Below are 15,915 nucleotides of genomic sequence, written 5' to 3'. Positions count from 1 at the left end.
CACAGAAGAACATAAGAGAAGCCATGTTGAATCAGGCCAGTGGCCCCTCCAGTCCAACACTCTGGGTCACAGAAGAACATAAGAGAAGCCATGTTGGATCAGGCCAATGGCCCCTCCAGTCCAACACTCTGTGTCACATGAGAACATAACAGAAGCCATGTTGGATCAGGCCAATGGCCCCTCCAGTCCAACACTCTGTGTCACATGAGAACATAACAGAAGCCATGTTGGATCAGGCCAGTGGCCCCTCCAATCCAACACTCTGTGCCACATAAGAGAAGCCATGTTGGATCAGGCCAGTGGCCCCTCCAGTCCAACACTCTGTGTCACACAGTGGCCAGAAAACCAGGCACCATCAGGACATAAGAACATAAGAGAAGCCATGTTGGATCAGGCCAACGGCCCATCAAGTCCAACACTCTGTGTCACACAGTGGCAAAAAATTTTATATACACACATACACTGTGGCTAATAGCCACTGATGGACCTGTGCTCCATATTTTTTATCTAAACCCTTCTTGAGGGTGGCTATACTTGTGGCCGCCACCACCTCCTGCGGCAGTGAATTCCACATGTTAATCACCCTTTGGGTGAAGAAGTACTTCCTTTTATCCGTTTTAACCTGTCTGCTCAGCAATTCCATCGAGTGCCCAGAAGTACGGTGAGAAAAGGGGAAAAGGACTTCTTTCTCTTCCTTCTCTATAAGAACATAAGAGAAGCCATGTTGGATCAGGCCAGTCCAACACCCTGTGTCACACAGTGGTCCAAAAACAAACAAACAGTTGCCATCAGGAGGTCCACCAGTGGGGCCAGTATACTAGAAGCCCTCCCACTGTTGCCATGTAATAGTTTGGACCTGACAGAAACCAAACTTGAAAGGCACAGCAATATTGTTGTGGTTGTCTAGCAGGTCCTGAAAGGTCTTAGATCAGAAAGGTCAAGATCTTAGGACATATTCTGGAGAGAGATTACTAGGTACTCATTTCTTAAAGGTATAGACCAAACTTGCTTAATGTAACAGCCACATAGAATGAATGTCAGAAGTTTGAGAACCACAGGAAGGAAGGAAGGAAGGGAAGGGAAGGGAAGGGAAGGGAAGGGAGGAAGGGAGGAAGGGAGGAAGGAAGGAAGGAAGGAAGGAAGGAAGGAAGGAAGGAAGGAAGGAAGGAAGGAAGGAAGGAAGGAAGGAAGGAAGGAAGGAAGGAAGGAAGGAAGGAAGGAAGATGGGGAAAAGGGAGAGGTGGGAAAAAGCAACTTTAACTTTCCATGCATTTTCTAAGCCGCTGGCTGACTTGGGGAAATGATTTAGAGAGACAAATATCTTCTCCAAGCCAGCTGACGGGGCAGTGGGGGATTTGAGAGCCACACAGTATTTGTGAAACAGCCACATGTGGCTCCCAAGCCGCAGTTTGGCCATCCGTGGTAGATACTGTTTCTGTTATTTGGGGGTTTTAACCACCCCCAACAGTTTGAAGGGAGATTTTTTGGTTGCTGTTTTGCTTCTTACATTTCAGATTTTTTGTGCCCCTGGGGCTCTCTTCAGGTTTGTGGGAAAATTCCCCTCCATTTATCCTGGCCTCTCTGTATGGATGTTTTTACCCACACTCCGGGGCCCTGCTTGGAACTAGATAGAATTATCCCATTCTTCCTTCAAGGAGCCAGGGTGGGGTGTCCATGAAGTTATCCTGCTACACAGCTAGTCCAGTCAGCAATGGGTTGTGTAAGCGAAGGACTATAGAATCACAGAGTTGGAAGGGACCTCCAAGGTCATCTGGTCCACTCACAAATACCTCCCCCTAAATTCACAGGATCTTCATCACTGCCAGATGGCCATCGAGCCTCTTTTGAAAAACCTTCAAGGAAGGAGAGCCCCCCACCTCCCAAGAAAGCCTGTTCCACTGAGGAACTGCTTTAAACCCACAAACACCTTCCCCTAAATTCACAGGATCCTCATTGCTGTCAGAGGGCCATCTAGCCTCTGTTGAAAAACCTCCAAGGAAGGAGAGCCCACCACCTCCCGAGGAGGAAGCCTGTTCCACTGAGGAACCGCTCTAAACTCACAAACACCTCCCCCTAAATTCACAGGATCTTCATCGCTGTCAGATGACCATCCAGCCTCTGTTGAAAAACCTCCAAGGAAGGAGAGCCCAGCACCTCCTGAGAAGGAAGCCAGTTCAACTGAGGAACCGCTCTGATGGTCAGGAAGTTCTTCCTAAGGTTGAGCCGGAAACTCTTTTGATTTAATTTCAACCCGTTGGTTCTGGTCCTACCTTCTGGGGCCACAGAAAACAATTCCACCCCATCCTCTATAGGACAGCCCTTCAAGTACTTGAAGATGGTGATCCTATCACCTCTCAGCCTCCTCCTCTCCGGGCTAAACGTCCCCAGCTCCTTCAAACTTTCCTCATAGGACTTGGTCTCCAGACCCCTCACCACAGGATCCTCACTGCTGTCAGATGGCCATCTAGCCTCTTTAAAAACCTCCAAGGGAGAGCCCACCACCTCCCGAAGAGGAAGCCTGTTCCACTGAGGAACCGCTCTGACCGTCAGGAAGTTCTTCCTAATGTTGAGCCGGAAACTCTTTTAATTTCAACCCGTTGGTTCTGGTCCTGCCTTCTGGGGCCACAGAAAATGATTCCACCCCACCCTCTAGATGACAGCCCTTCAAGAATCATTCTGTGATTCTTCTTTGGCTACCAAGTGCCGTTGACCAGCTTTCGTGGTAGTAACGGCCACGCCAAAACCAACACTTCTGTTCCGTCTTGTGTTCTGCGCAGTTTGATGGGCATTTGGGACCGAGGACCTGTGCTGTGCACCAGCATTCCTAGGATGCCGAAGGAAAGGTCAGCAAAGGGCGAAGAGGAATTTGAAGCCGTCTGGCCACACGGAACATCTTCTTCAGCCTGTGGAAGACCCAGAGGCCCTGTTTGTGGCGTGACAGGGCGGATAAATCACCCTCCAGCCGACAGTAGACAAAGTTCCGCTGTCTGCGCTGGGTCTCTCCAATCGCATTCCTTCCACTTGGCTTCCAGAAAGCCACAACAGGGGTAGATGGAAACTTAGCAGGAGCGGAAAGTCAGGAATTTCCTACCTGGAGTTGGCAACCCCAAGCCTAGATGAAGCGGAGGAAGGGTACGCCGAGCCAGAATGGTCCACGGCGAAGTCTCGGGAGGAAAATAAACAGTAGGACGAGCCTGGCTACGAGCGATGTTCTGCACAGGTCAGTTGGATACAGCCCGAATTACGTTTCACACGTATTCGCGCCTCCGTTTGCCCACCTTTCCCACAGCATTCCACATCTCTGCACTGCGCGCATTAAATCATGTGGATGTCTGGTTAGGGTTGCCAATCCCCAGGTAGGGACAGGGGAACCCCCGATTTGGAGGCCCTCCCGCCACTTCAGGGTCATCAAAAAGCGGGGAGTGGGGGGGTGGAGGGAAATGTCTGCTGGGCCCTCCATTATTTCCTATGGAGACCGATTCCCATAGGAGATAATGGAGAATTGATCTGCGGGTATCTGGGGTTCTGGAGGGGACTTTTCTTTTAGGTAGATGCACCACATTTGCAGCATAGCATTCAGTGTCTCTCCCCAAGACACCCTCCAAGTTTCAAAAGGATTGGACCAGGGGGTCCAATTCTATGAGCCCCCCAAAGAAGATGCCCCAACCTTCATTATCTCCAGTGGAGGGAAGGCATTGAAAAGGTGTGCGGTCCCTTTAAATGTGGAGGCCAGAACTCCCTTGGAGTTCAATTATCATTGCCACAACCTTGCTCCTGGCTCCACCCCCAAAGTCTCCTGGCTCCACTCCCAAAGTCCCCAGATATTTCTTGATTGGACTTGGCAACCCTAAGATATTGGATTTATATCCCACCCTATACTCGGAATCCCAAAGTCTCAGAGCGGTCACTATCTCCTTTACCTTTCCCCCCCACAACAGACACCCTGTGAGGTGGGTGGGGCTGAGAGAGCTCTGACAGAAGCTGCCCTTTCAAGGACAACTCCTACGAGAGCTCTGGCTGACCCAAGGCCATTCCAGCAGCTGCAAGTGGAGGAGTGGGGAATCAAACCTGGTTCTCCCAGATAAGAGAGCTATGGCTGACCCAAGGCCATTCCAGCAGCTGCAAGTGGAGGAGTGGGGAATCAAACCCAGTTCTCCCAGATATGAGAGCTATGGCTGACCCAAGGCCATTCCAGCAGCTGCAAGTGGAGGAGTGGGGAATCAAACCCAGTTCTCCCAGATAAGAGAGCTCTGGCTGACCCAAGGCCATCCCAGCAGCTGCAAGTGGAGGAGTAGGGAATCAAACCCGGTTCTCCCAGATAAGAGTCCACACACTTCACCACTACACCAAACTAGCTGGTTCTCTTGTCTTTCCTGCAAAGCATGATGGGAAAAGCCGTGCTAAGATAGGGAGTCCTTCCCGTTGCCTAGACGCAAAGAGCTTGGCCCGCTCCCAATGGGAGGCCTCAGGTGATCCCTCATGCAGCTATTTTTAGCTGGGAGATCTGAAGGCCTCCTCGTCTGCCAACAGAGACCACAGCGGGCCGCAGCACGCAAGGAAGAACGGGAGGAATGCTGGGATGCTTTGCGGAGGGGGGGAGGGGAAATAGAGGATTTGGCCAAGGATAAATCGCACTCAGACTTATGTTCCTGAGCGAGTGATGGATGAGGACGAGATAGAGGGAGGGCGGGAAGCAGAGCTAGAAGGTAGGGGAAGGCGGGAGAAACAGCACACAAAACACACGTGCCATGCCCACAAAGGTCCTGAGAGGCAGCTTGGCAGAAAGCAGTGCAGCCAAGGCGGGGCACCAACAGTTTGGTGTAGTGGTGAAGTGTGCGGACTCTTACCTGGGAGAACCGGGTTTGATTCCCTGCTCCTCCACTTGCACCTGCTGGAATGGCCTCGGGTCAGCCATAGCTCTCTTATCTGGGAGAACCAGGTTTGATTCCCCACTCCTCCACTTGCAGCTGCTGGAATGGCCTCGGGTCAGCCATAGCTCTCTTATCTGGGAGAACCGGGTTTGATTCCCCCACTCCTCCACTTGCACCTGCTGGAATGGCCTTGGGTCAGCCAGAGCTCTCTTATCTGGGAGAACCGGGTTTGATTCCCCCACTCCTCCACTTGCACCTGCTGGAATGGCCTTGGGTCAGCCAGAGCTCTCTTATCTGGGAGAACCGGGTTTGATTCCCCACTCCTCCACTTTCAGCTGCTGGAATAGCCTTGGGTCAGCCAGAGCTCTCTTATCTGGGAGAACCGGGTTTGATTCCCCACTCCTCCACTTTCAGCTGCTGGAATAGCCTTGGGTCAGCCAGAGCTCTCTTATCTGGGAGAACCGGGTTTGATTCCACTCCTCCACTTGCACTTGCTGGAATGGCCTTGGGTCAGCCAGAGCTCTCTTATCTGGGAGAACCGGGTTTGATTCCCCACTCCTCCACTTGCAACTGCTGGAATGGCCTTGGGTCAGCCAGAGCTCTCTTATCTGGAAGAACCGGGTTTGATTCCCCACTCCTCCACTTTCAGCTGCTGGAATAGCCTTGGGTCAGCCAGAGCTCTCTTATCTGGGAGAACCGGGTTTGATTCCACTCCTCCACTTGCACTTGCTGGAATGGCCTTGGGTCAGCCAGAGCTCTCTTATCTGGGAGAACCGGGTTTGATTCCCCACTCCTCCACTTGCAACTGCTGGAATGGCCTTGGGTCAGCCAGAGCTCTCTTATCTGGAAGAACCGGGTTTGATTCCCCACTCCTCCACTTGCAGCTGCTGGAATGGCCTTGGGTCAGCCAGAGCTCTCTTATCTGGGAGAACCGGGTTTGATTCCCCACTCCTCCACTTGCACCTGCTGGAATGGCCTTGGGTCAGCCATAGCTCTCTTATCTGGGAGAACCGGGTTTGATTCCCCACTCCTCCACTTGCAGCTGCTGGAATGGCCTTGGGTCAGCCATAGCTCTCTTATCTGGGAGAACCGGGTTTGATTCCCCACTCCTCCACTTGCACCTGCTGGAATGGCCTTAGGTCAGCCATAGCTCTCTTATCTGGGAGAACCGGGTTTGATTCCCCACTTCTCCGCTTGCAGCTGCTGGAATGGCCTTGGGTCAGCCATAGCTCTCTTATCTGGGAGAACCGGGTTTGATTCCCCACTCCTCCACTTGCACCTGCTGGAATGGCCTTAGGTCAGCCATAGCTCTCTTATCTGGGAGAACCGGGTTGGATTCCCCACTCCTCCACTTGCAGCTGCTGGAATGGCCTTGGGTCAGCCAGAGCTCTCTTATCTGGGAGAACCGGGTTTGATTCCCCACTCCTCCACTTGCAGCTGCTGGAATGGCCTTGGGTCAGCCAGAGCTCTCTTATCTGGGAGAACCGGGTTTGATTCCCCACTCCTCCACTTGCAGCTGCTGGAATGGCCTTGGGTCAGCCAGAGCTCTCTTATCTGGGAGAACCAGGTTTGATTCCCCACTCCTCCACTTGCAGCTGCTGGAATGGCCTTGAGTCAGCCAGAGCTCTCTTATCTGGGAGAACCGGGTTTGATTCTCCACTCCTCCACTTGCAGCTGCTGGAATGGCCTTGGGTCAGCCAGAGCTCTCTTATCTGGAAGAACCGGGTTGGATTACCCACTCCTCCACTTCCAGCTGCTGGAATGGCCTTGGGTCAGCCAGAGCTCTCTTATCTGGGAGAACCGGGTTGGATTCCCCACTCCTCCACTTGCACTTGCTGGAATGGTCTTGGGTCAGCCAGAGCTCTCTTATCTGGGAGAACCGGCTTTGATTCCCCACTCCTCCACTTGCAGCTGCTGGAATGGCCTTGGGTCAGCCAGAGCTCTCTTATCTGGGAGAACCGGGTTTGATTCCCCACACCTCCACTTGCACCTGCTGGAATGGCCTTGAGTCAGCCAGAGCTCTCTTATCTGGGAGAACCGGGTTTGATTCCCCACACCTCCACTTGCACCTGCTGGAATGGCCTTGAGTCAGCCAGAGCTCTCTTATCTGGGAGAACAGGGTTGGATTCCCCACTCCTCCACTTGCAGCTGCTGGAATGGCCTTGGATAAGCCAGAGCTCTCTTATCTGGGAGAACTGGGTTTGATTCCCCACTCCTCCACTTGCAGCTGCTGGAATGGCCTTGGGTCAGCCAGAGCTCTCTTATCTGGGAGAACCGGGTTTGATTCCCCACTCCTCCACTTGCACCTGCTGGAATGGCCTTGGGTCAGCCATAGCTCTCTTATCTGGGAGAACCGGGTTTGATTCCCCACTCCTCCACTTGCAGCTGCTGGAATGGCCTTGGGTCAGCCATAGCTCTCTTATCTGGGAGAACCGGTTTTGATTCCCCACTCCTCCACTTGCACCTGCTGGAATGGCCTTAGGTCAGCCATAGCTCTCTTATCTGGGAGAACCGGGTTTGATTCCCCACTTCTCCGCTTGCAGCTGCTGGAATGGCCTTGGGTCAGCCATAGCTCTCTTATCTGGGAGAACCGGGTTTGATTCCCCACTCCTCCACTTGCACCTGCTGGAATGGCCTTAGGTCAGCCATAGCTCTCTTATCTGGGAGAACCGGGTTGGATTCCCCACTCCTCCACTTGCAGCTGCTGGAATGGCCTTGGGTCAGCCAGAGCTCTCTTATCTGGGAGAACCGGGTTTGATTCCCCACTCCTCCACTTGCAGCTGCTGGAATGGCCTTGGGTCAGCCAGAGCTCTCTTATCTGGGAGAACCGGGTTTGATTCCCCACTCCTCCACTTGCAGCTGCTGGAATGGCCTTGGGTCAGCCAGAGCTCTCTTATCTGGGAGAACCAGGTTTGATTCCCCACTCCTCCACTTGCAGCTGCTGGAATGGCCTTGAGTCAGCCAGAGCTCTCTTATCTGGGAGAACCGGGTTTGATTCTCCACTCCTCCACTTGCAGCTGCTGGAATGGCCTTGGGTCAGCCAGAGCTCTCTTATCTGGAAGAACCGGGTTGGATTATCCACTCCTCCACTTCCAGCTGCTGGAATGGCCTTGGGTCAGCCAGAGCTCTCTTATCTGGGAGAACCGGGTTGGATTCCCCACTCCTCCACTTGCACTTGCTGGAATGGTCTTGGGTCAGCCAGAGCTCTCTTATCTGGGAGAACCGGGTTTGATTCCCCACTCCTCCACTTGCAGCTGCTGGAATGGCCTTGGGTCAGCCAGAGCTCTCTTATCTGGGAGAACCGGGTTTGATTCCCCACACCTCCACTTGCACCTGCTGGAATGGCCTTGAGTCAGCCAGAGCTCTCTTATCTGGGAGAACCGGGTTTGATTCCCCACACCTCCACTTGCACCTGCTGGAATGGCCTTGAGTCAGCCAGAGCTCTCTTATCTGGGAGAACAGGGTTGGATTCCCCACTCCTCCACTTGCAGCTGCTGGAATGGCCTTGGATAAGCCAGAGCTCTCTTATCTGGGAGAACTGGGTTTGATTCCCCACTCCTCCACTTGCAGCTGCTGGAATGGCCTTGGGTCAGCCAGTGCTCTTTTATATGGGAGAACCGGGTTTGATTCCCCACTCCTCCACTTCCAGCTGCTGGAATGGACTTGGGTCAGCCAGAGCTCTGTTATCTGGGAGAACAGGGTTTGATTCCCCACTCCTTCATTTGCACCTGCTGGAATGGCCTTGGGTCAGCCAGAGCTCTCCTATCTGGGAGAACCGGGTTTGATTCTCCACTCCTCCACTTGCAGCTGCTGGAATGGCCTTGGGTCAGTCATAGCTCTGGCAGGAGTTGTCCTTGAAAGGGCCGCTGCTGTGGGAGCCCTCTCAGCCCCACCCACCTCACACGGTGTCTGTTGTGGGGGAGGAAGGGAAAGGAGATTGTGAGCCGCTCTGAGTCTCTGTCCTTGAAAGGGCAGCTGCTGGAAGAGCTCTCTCAGCCCCACCCAACTCACAGGGTGTCTGTTTTGGGGGATGAAGGGAAAGGAGATTGTGAGCTGCTCTGAGACTCTTTGGAGTGGAGGGCAGGATATAAATCAAGTATCTTCTTCTTTTTCTACACTGTGCCGAGTAGTCGGCTGCAGGTCAAATGCACTGTGCAGAAAGCAGAATACAATCTCCGGGGCCAGGCCTTGAATTCAGCAGGAGCTGAACCTTTCTGAGAATTCCCCCTCCTCCTCCCCACCTACCTACCTCCCTTGTCCACTGAATAGGAGGTGCAGCTGCATAACAATCCCTGGATGAGGAGAGCGGGCAGCCACCCACCCACCAGTGGCCTTGCCACGCCCCCAGCAGCACTCGTGAACCCCTGGAGAAACCCACACCACCCTTTCTCCACTTCTGATGTGATTTTGGGTGGCAGGTGGCTTGCTGGAGTTTTGACTTGCAGGGGAGGGTTGCAGCTCAGGAGAGCCCCGGGTAAGTGAAACCTGCTTGGGCTGGCTGGATCCCTAGCCAACCCGAGCAGTCCTCGCTCGCCCAGGGCTCTCCTTTCTTGCGTCGGGTTACTTTGGCTGGTGGGGGGTGGCTGCATGTGCTAACGAGTTATGCTAATGAGCTCCACCACCTGTTTTTCTACAAAACGACCCCTGGCCCTGTCCATGGCAGAGTTCCCATTAAGCCCCCCCCCCCAAGAAAAAGAAAGGGAGAATGAAAATGATTGCACCCCACCTTCCTGAGTCCTCCACTTTGTCTGTTAACGAACTGGGAATTCCAGATTTAAAATAATCTCATTGGAGTTTGAGTGGAATTAAGATCACGCAATCTCCTTTACCTGTAGGGCCCCACTGCCCACAACAGACACCCTGTGAGGTGGGTGGGGCTGAGAGAGCTCTGACAGAAGCTGCCCTTTCAAGGACAATTCCTATAAGAGCCACGGCTGACCCAAGGCCATTCCAGCAGCTGCAAGTGGAGGAGTTGGGGAATCAAACCTTGTGAGGTGGGTGGGGCTGAGAGGGCTCTGACAGAAGCTGCCCTTTCAAGGACAACTCCTGCGAGAACCACGGCTGACCCAAGGCCATTCCAGCAGCTGCAAGTGGAGGAGTGGGGGAATCAAACTCTGTGAGGTGGGTGGGGCTGAGAGGGCTCTGACAGAAGCTGCCCTTTCAAGGACAACTCCTGCGAGAGCCGCGGCTGACCCAAGGCCTTTCCAGCAGCTGCAAGTGGAGGAGTGGGAGAATCGAACCCAGCACTCCCAAAGAAGAGTCCGCACGCTTCACCACGACACCAAACTGGCTTGTGGAGTGGTCGTGGATTTCTGGGGTGTCCTCCCTTTGGGTGACGGGAGGGAATCAAACAGGACGGGAACGACTCAGGGCAAGGATACCGGTCTGCCCATCAAGGAAGTCCAATATGTGGGAAATAACCGCAGGGGGAAAGTCTGAAAAGACCCTATTTTATTTTTGAAAGACAGCATATCATTCGCAAATCCCTCCCTACGGTGGAGAAAACACAGACCCCCTCGAAGGAGACGGAGCCTTCGACGCTCCAGAACGGATAGCGATTATCTACCACTGTGATCCCAAGGAAGAAGAAGGGCTCTTGGCCCTAGGAGACTGCTTTCTCCCCAAAGGGTGAAACGGAGCCCCCACGGTTCGAGTCTGGAGCCCCACCTCCTGGCGGCTATCTGGACCCGAGGAGCTCACGGAGGATGGGCCGGTCTCTGCTTGGCCGTCGGCCCCCCCTCACTCCTTCAGGAAGAAGTGCATCTTGTCGTTGATGTTCTTGCGGTCCGGGTTGAGGCGCTTGAGGATCTGGGCCAGCACGTTCACCGTCTGCTCGCTGCTCAGGCCCGTCTTCTTGGTCTGGAACTTCTTCAGCAGGTCCTTGGTGGTCATGGGCTTGCGGGTCAGGTAGCGGCGCACGGCGTCCTCCGTCAGCTGCACGTCTCTGTAAGTGAGGAACACACGGCTACGGGAGGGCCCACGCGACACTCGCGGAGCTCCCGTTTCCTTGCTTGGAGTAGGAAGTCCCTCCAGGTAAGTGAGGATCTTGCCCTCCCGATGCTCACCTGATCGGTGGGCAGAAATTGGGGCTATAAGAACGTAAGAGCTAGGGGTTTTGAACGCCAGTGCTAGGGGTTTTGGTGCCCAATAGGAAAAGGAAAGGTCCCCTGTGCAAACACCAGACGTTTCCGACTCTGGGGTGACGTTGCTTTCACGTTTTCACGGCAGACTTTTGACGGGGTGGTTTTGCCATTGCCTTCCCCTGTCATCTACCCTTCCCCCCCCCAGCCAGCTGGGTCCTCATTTGACCGACCTCGGAAGGATGGAAGGCTGAGTCAACCTGGAGCCGGCTACCTGAACCCAGCTTCTGCTGGGATTGAACTCAGGTTGTGAGCAGAGTTTAGGACTGCAGTACTGCAGCTTTACCACTCTGCGCCACGGGGCTCTTAAGGTAAAGGTAGCCCCCTGTGCAAGCACCAGTCATATCTGACTCTGGGGTGACGTTGCTTTCATGTTTTCATGGCAGACTTTTTACGGGGTGGTTTGCCCTTGACTTCCCCAGCCCTCTACACCTTCCCTCCAGCAAACTGGGTACTCATTTGACTGACCTCGGAAGGATGGAAGGCCGAGTCAACCTCGAGCTGGCTACCTGAACCCAGCTTCTGCCGGGGTTCAAACTCAGGTTGTGAGCAGAACTTAGGACTGCAGTACTGCAGCTTTAACACTCTGCACCACGGGTCTCTTAAGGTAAAGGTAGTCCCCTGTGCAAGCACCAGTCATTTCCGACTCTGGGGTGACGTCGCTTTTGCAACGTTTTCACGGCAGACTTTTTACGGGGTGGTTTGCCATCGCCTTCCCCAGACGTCTAAACTTTCCCCCCAGCAAGCTGGGGACTCCTTTGACCGACCTCAGAAGGATGGAAGGCTGAGTCAACCTCAAGCCGGCTACCTGAAAACCCAGCTTCTGCCGGGGATTGAACTCAGGTCGTAAGCAGAGCTTAGGACTGCAGTACTGCAGCTTTAACACTCTGCGCCACGGGGCTCTTTGCTGCCCAATAGCTCTCCCCAAAAATTAAAAAAACAGAGATTTGTAGGAGGTGCCAGGGACAAGACCTTCACATGACCATATCTACTTGATCCTTTCTGTTGGAGGTGCCAGGGACAAGACCTTGTGCGTGCGAGAAAGATGCTCTGCCACGGAGCTATGGCTCCCACCCCGTGAAAGTATGGTTTCTGTGAAAGTAGAGCAGGAAGGATGCGTGGCAGCAGACAACTTCAACAGGAACCATTTTTTAGAAACTGTAATTGCCTCTTCTTCAGCTTTTACAGTTGGTTCATTTATCCCTGCTGGGCTCTGAGGAGCTTACCGCACAGGCACTGCCCGCTTTTGCTTTTCAAAGAATCCTCGAGTCGGAAGGGACCTCCAGGGTCATCTAGTCCAACCCCCTGCACAATGCAGGAAACTCACTAACAACTCCCCCTAAATTCACAGGATCCTCATTGCTGTCAGATGGCCATCTAGCCTCTGCTGAAAAACCTCCAAGGAAGGAGAGCCCATCCACCACCTCCCAAGGAGGAAGCCTGTCCACTGAGGAACCGCTCTAAACTAAGAAACACCTCCCCCTAAACTCACAGGATCTTCATTGCAGTCAGATGGCCATCCACCCTCTGTTTAGAAACCTCCAAGGAAGGAGAGCTCACCACCTCCCAAGGAGGAAGCCTGTTCCACTGAGGAACCGCTCTAAACTCACAAATACCTCCCCCTAAATTCACAGGATCTTCATTACTGTCAGATGGCCATCCAGCCTGTTTGAAAACCTCCAAGGAAGGAGAGCCCACCACCTCCCAAGGAGGAAACCTGTCCCACTGAGGAACTGCTCTAATGGTCAGGAATCATAGAGTTGGAAGGGACCTCCAGGGTCATCTAGTCCAACCCCCTGCACAATGCAGCAAACTCACAAATATCTCCCCCTAAGTTCACAGGACCTTCATTGCTGTCAGATGGCCATCCAGCCTCTGTTGAAAAACCTCCAAGGAAGGAGAGCCCATCACCTCCCGAGGAGGAAGCCTGTTCCACTGAGGAATCGCTCTAACAGTAAGGAAGTTCCTCCTAATGTTTTGATTTAATTTCAACCCACTGGTTCTGGTCCGACCTTCCGGGGCCACAGAAAACAATTCCACCCCATCCTCCATAGGACAGCCCTTCAAGTACTTGAAGATGGTGATCCTACCACCTCTCAGCCGCCTTCTCTCCAGGTCTGTAACCGACCCAGGGAACACAAAACCAGCCATTGGGGAAGGCAGGCTTCCAAGGAGCATACACGTTGTGTGTGGGGAGAGGAGGTGCCTTGTGGCGCCCCCTAGACCAGTTGGTGCCGTAGGTGGCCGCCTGCATCCATGCATCGGCCTTGCGTGGGAGCCGCCCAGAAGGGACAAGGGGAGCTGTAGGAAGGGCTGGAAATTCTAAGACGTGGGCCACTGATATTAAGCCCCCTCCCCTGGGAGGCGATACTTACCCGCTGCTGGGTGTTGACTTGCCCGACTGCGGCTGGGGCGTTGATTTCCCGGAGGTGGTGGCAGCCTGAGACCCGGCGTCCATCTTCAGCCTCTTGGCCGTGGGGAGCTCCGTGGATCCCGCTTGCCGTTTGCCTGTCCCGAGGAAACAGAAACCTTAGGGTTTGTAGAATCTTTCAGGCTCAAGTGCCGTGTTCTACTGGAGAAAGTTTTCCTTCCAGACGTTTCGTTCTCAGCTGCGGAGAACATCCTCAGTGGCGTTGCAGCCGGAGCAGGCGCTCTGACCTTCTTGGCTGCTGTGCATTGAGTGAGGCCAGGGCTTCTGGAGAGCTGCTATTTGTAGGCTGGAGGGGGTGTGGTGAAAGGGCAATGGGTTTGTGGATGTGCCCATTGTTTGGTGGGGCTTCCTGGAAGGGCAGTGATAAGGAAACTGGCTGTTGAATGTGCCCATTGTTCTGTGTTAATTGCTGGGAGGGTTGGAAGGGGTGTGAAGATAAGGAAGATGGTTGTTGACTGTGCTGATTGTTCTCTGGAATGTGCTGGTTGTTCTGAGACTTTCTGCAATTTATAGTCTGTAGGGTGTTTTGCAGAGCTGGAAACCAATATTGGTGGATGGAAATGCCTTCTTCCTTTCTGTTAAAGTTGTGCTGGTGTTTGTAAATCTCAATAGCTTCTCTGTTCAGGCGGGTATGATAATGTGAGACCGTAGAAAGGACTTCAGTTCTTTCAAAGTGGATGACGTGGTCTCCTTCTTGAAGTGCATGTTCAGCTACAGCTGATTTTTCTGGCTGAAACAAGCGACAGTGTCCTCACATTATCATACCCGCCTGAACAGAGAAGCTAAAAACACAGCAGCCAAGAAGGTCTGAGCGCCTGCTCCGGCTGCAACGCCACTGAGGATGTTCTCCGCAGCTGAGAACAAAACGTCTGGAAGAAAAACTTTCTCCAGTAGAACACGGCACTTGAGCCCGAAAGATTCTACAAACCCTAATGATGATGCCAGCCATGAAAACCTGAAATCCTTGAAAACAGAAACCTGTTCGAGAGCCGCTATCCCGATGTGGTCCACCCCCAAGTCTCAAACTTGTTCCTTACTTCCTGACTGGTCCATGCGGCGATGAGGATGGCTGAAGATGGGGCCAGATCATGTGTGCGTATGTGTGTGTGATCCTGGGGATCACCATACAGTTGTATGGAATTCGTAGAGCTACCCTTATCACGTCCAGGAAACTCTAGGAATCACCAGGAACTTTATGCTCAGAACATCCTGTAAGAAGTCAGAGCATTTAAGAGGTTAACAGCAGATGGGGAAAATCTTGGGAGATTTGGGGATGAAGCCTTGGTATGTTGTTTTGGATTCTTATATTACTATTAATTGGTGAGGCACTACGGTATGTAATCGTAATTGTGAAACGACTGTTGTGAGATCTAGATGGTACACAGTATAAAACTCCTTTGAAATGGAACTTTTCACATTGTAACTAAGCGTTGAGGCGCTGTATTGTTAAGTGTTACATTATGAGAATTTCAAATGTGTAAATGTAGTACTGCATTTTTAAGTTTATCAGAGTTTTTCGCCTATCTAAAGTCAAGAGCTCAGAGGAGCACTACTGGAAATTGACCAGAGTTTATCATCTATCTAAAGTCAAGAGCTCAGAGGAACACTACTGGAAATTGACCAGAGTTTATCATCTATCCAAAGTCAAGAGCTCAGAGGAACACTACTGGAAATTGACCAGAGTTTATCATCTATCTAAAGTCAAGAGCTGGGAGGAACACTACTGGAAATTGACCAGAGTTTATCATCTATCTAAAGTCAAGAGCTCAGAGGAACACTACTGGAAATTGACCAGAGTTTATCATCTATCCAAAGTCAAGAGCTCAGAGGAACACTACTGGAAATTGACCAGAGTTTATCGCCTATCTAAAGTCAAGAGCTCAGACGAACACTACTGGAAAATGACCAGAGTTTATCGCCTATCTAAAGTCAAGAGCTCAGAGGAACACTACTGGAAATTGACCAGAGTTTATCATCTATCCAAAGTCAAGAGCTCAGAGGAACACTACTGGAAATTGACCAGAGTTTATCATCTATCTAAAGTCAAGAGCTGGGAGGAACACTACTGGAAATTGACCAGAGTTTATCATCTATCTAAAGTCAAGAGCTCAGAGGAACACTACTGGAAATTGACCAGAGTTTATCATCTATCCAAAGTCAAGAGCTCAGAGGAACACTACTGGAAATTGACCAGAGTTTATCGCCTATCTAAAGTCAAGAGCTCAGAGGAACACTACTGGAAAATGACCAGAGTTTATCGCCTATCTAAAGTCAAGAGCTCAGAGGAACACTACTGGAAATTGACCAGAGTTCATCATCTATCTAAAGTCAAGAGCTCAGAGGAACACTACTGGAAATTGACCAGAGCTTATCATCTATCTAAAGTCAAGAGCTCAGAGGAACACTACTGGAAATTGACCAGAGTTTATCGCCTATCTAAAGTCAAGAGCTCAGAGGAACACTACTGGGAATT

The 15,915-nt window shown here is 52.3% G+C and overlaps 1 protein-coding gene across 1 annotated transcript in view; it reads right to left on the bottom strand.

Moving 5' to 3' along the window:
- Positions 1-10,305: 10,305 nt before the first annotated feature.
- The window catches only part of GTF2F1 (general transcription factor IIF subunit 1), a 34,414-nt gene continuing 28,804 nt past the window's right edge, over positions 10,306-15,915 (bottom strand). The window contains exons 13-14 of the mRNA XM_060252665.1: positions 13,387-13,519; positions 10,306-10,815 (exon numbers count right to left, since the gene is read on the bottom strand). Coding sequence (XP_060108648.1) covers positions 10,611-10,815; positions 13,387-13,519 — 338 coding nt within the window. The 3' untranslated portion in view covers positions 10,306-10,610. The remainder of the gene's footprint in view (positions 10,816-13,386; positions 13,520-15,915) is intronic.

The sequence above is a fragment of the Heteronotia binoei genome, chromosome 13 (genome assembly GCF_032191835.1).
Source record: "Heteronotia binoei isolate CCM8104 ecotype False Entrance Well chromosome 13, APGP_CSIRO_Hbin_v1, whole genome shotgun sequence".
Classification (NCBI taxonomy): Eukaryota; Metazoa; Chordata; class Lepidosauria; order Squamata; family Gekkonidae; genus Heteronotia; species Heteronotia binoei.
The sequence above is the reverse complement of the archived record's forward strand: the minus strand, read 5'-3'. Positions and strand labels throughout refer to the sequence as shown.